The sequence below is a fragment of the Papilio polytes genome, unplaced genomic scaffold, assembly GCF_000836215.1.
Source record: "Papilio polytes unplaced genomic scaffold, Ppol_1.0 DF821400.1, whole genome shotgun sequence".
Taxonomy (NCBI): Eukaryota; Metazoa; Arthropoda; class Insecta; order Lepidoptera; family Papilionidae; genus Papilio; species Papilio polytes.
This window is the reverse complement of record NW_013527804.1, coordinates 3093822-3095089: the sequence shown is the minus strand read 5'-3', so window position 1 is coordinate 3095089 and position 1268 is coordinate 3093822. Positions and strand designations below refer to the sequence as shown.

At 31.7% G+C, this 1268-nt stretch overlaps 1 protein-coding gene across 1 annotated transcript in view; it reads right to left on the bottom strand.

Moving 5' to 3' along the window:
• Positions 1-533: 533 nt before the first annotated feature.
• Positions 534-1268, bottom strand: part of LOC106108709 (E3 ubiquitin-protein ligase CBL-B) — a 63894-nt gene continuing 63159 nt past the window's right edge. Inside the window, exons 11-12 of the mRNA XM_013289969.1 lie at positions 1106-1267; positions 534-843 (exon numbers count right to left, since the gene is read on the bottom strand). Of these exons, the coding sequence (XP_013145423.1) occupies positions 629-843; positions 1106-1267 (377 nt within the window). The 3' untranslated portion in view covers positions 534-628. The remainder of the gene's footprint in view (positions 844-1105; position 1268) is intronic.

The window sequence follows — 1268 nt, the reverse complement described above, 5'->3', positions numbered from 1 at the left end:
TTGATTAAATTACGATTTATTGTGATATCTAAACTGAAAACCTTTGACAATAAACATTTAAGATGTTAAAAACATGTTTTTTTTTTCATAATTGATCCAAATGTTAGATACAAAAGAATAAGTTTACAAAATTTATATCTGACTATACTATAGTTTTTCATTACATTGACGCATTTTTTTTATAATCTTTGATTTTTTGACAATAAACCATAGATCTTTCTAGATTAAGGAGTATAAAAACAAATTCATCAGTCCATTTTTTACTTTTAAAAATAAAAAAAGGAATGGAGCGTATTTGCTTGTAGACGCCTCAATTGAATCTAAACAAATTTCATACAATGAATTGCTAAGTTATATTTGGTGTAGAAGGGTACTAAGGGCTTGTCCCACCACTGGCTGATAGAGGCTCAGATAGCTTAAACATGATGTCACTGTCAGATAAGAAAATATCGATATTTTCATCGCATATTATAACATATTTCTTAACGTGTAAAGTATGTGATGGAAATATCAAATTTTGTTCCCTTATTTAAAAATGACGTCATTTTTAAGCTATCTGAGCCTCTATCAGCCAGTGGTGGGACATGCCCTTAATCTTTACTTTTAATAGATTAAATGCGTAATAATTCTAGCATTTATTTAGTTTAGAGCCGAATTCGTGTAATATATCACAAGCCATTTCCAAATCGTTTCTAGTGATGGCGAGAGCTCGTACAACTATCTCCTTGGGATAACCTTCACCAACTAAACGCGCTATGTAATCCAAATTTATATTCTCATATGAGACGTTATCTCCGTACTTTCTGCCGTGCTTGTCGTGGGTTAGGGGGTTTATTTTCTTTGCTGGAAAATTGAAAATTTTGAATTAATATTTACATAATACCATCACATCTTTTTTTATAGATTTAGATACTTCCTTTAGTGATCAATTTGAGTATGAAATTGAACGAAATATCCGACTCGAAGGACCATATCATCGATTAAAAATTGCTTTAATTATGGAATTAATGAACTGTAGTTATAATTTTTTGACTATTATACATATTAAAAGCCTAAATATGTATTACTAAACAATTTTTTAGACTATATATGGAAAAATACTCACGTGCAACCGCTAATTCGTTTTCAACGCTGACATTCTCGTATGGTGGGTCTTTGGCATCTTCTGATGGGAATTTTGGCATCGTCGTCGACTTCGTTGGTTGGTGGTCAACAATACCGCAGGTAGATGATGGTAAGGACCTTTGTCTTGGAGGACATCTACTTTC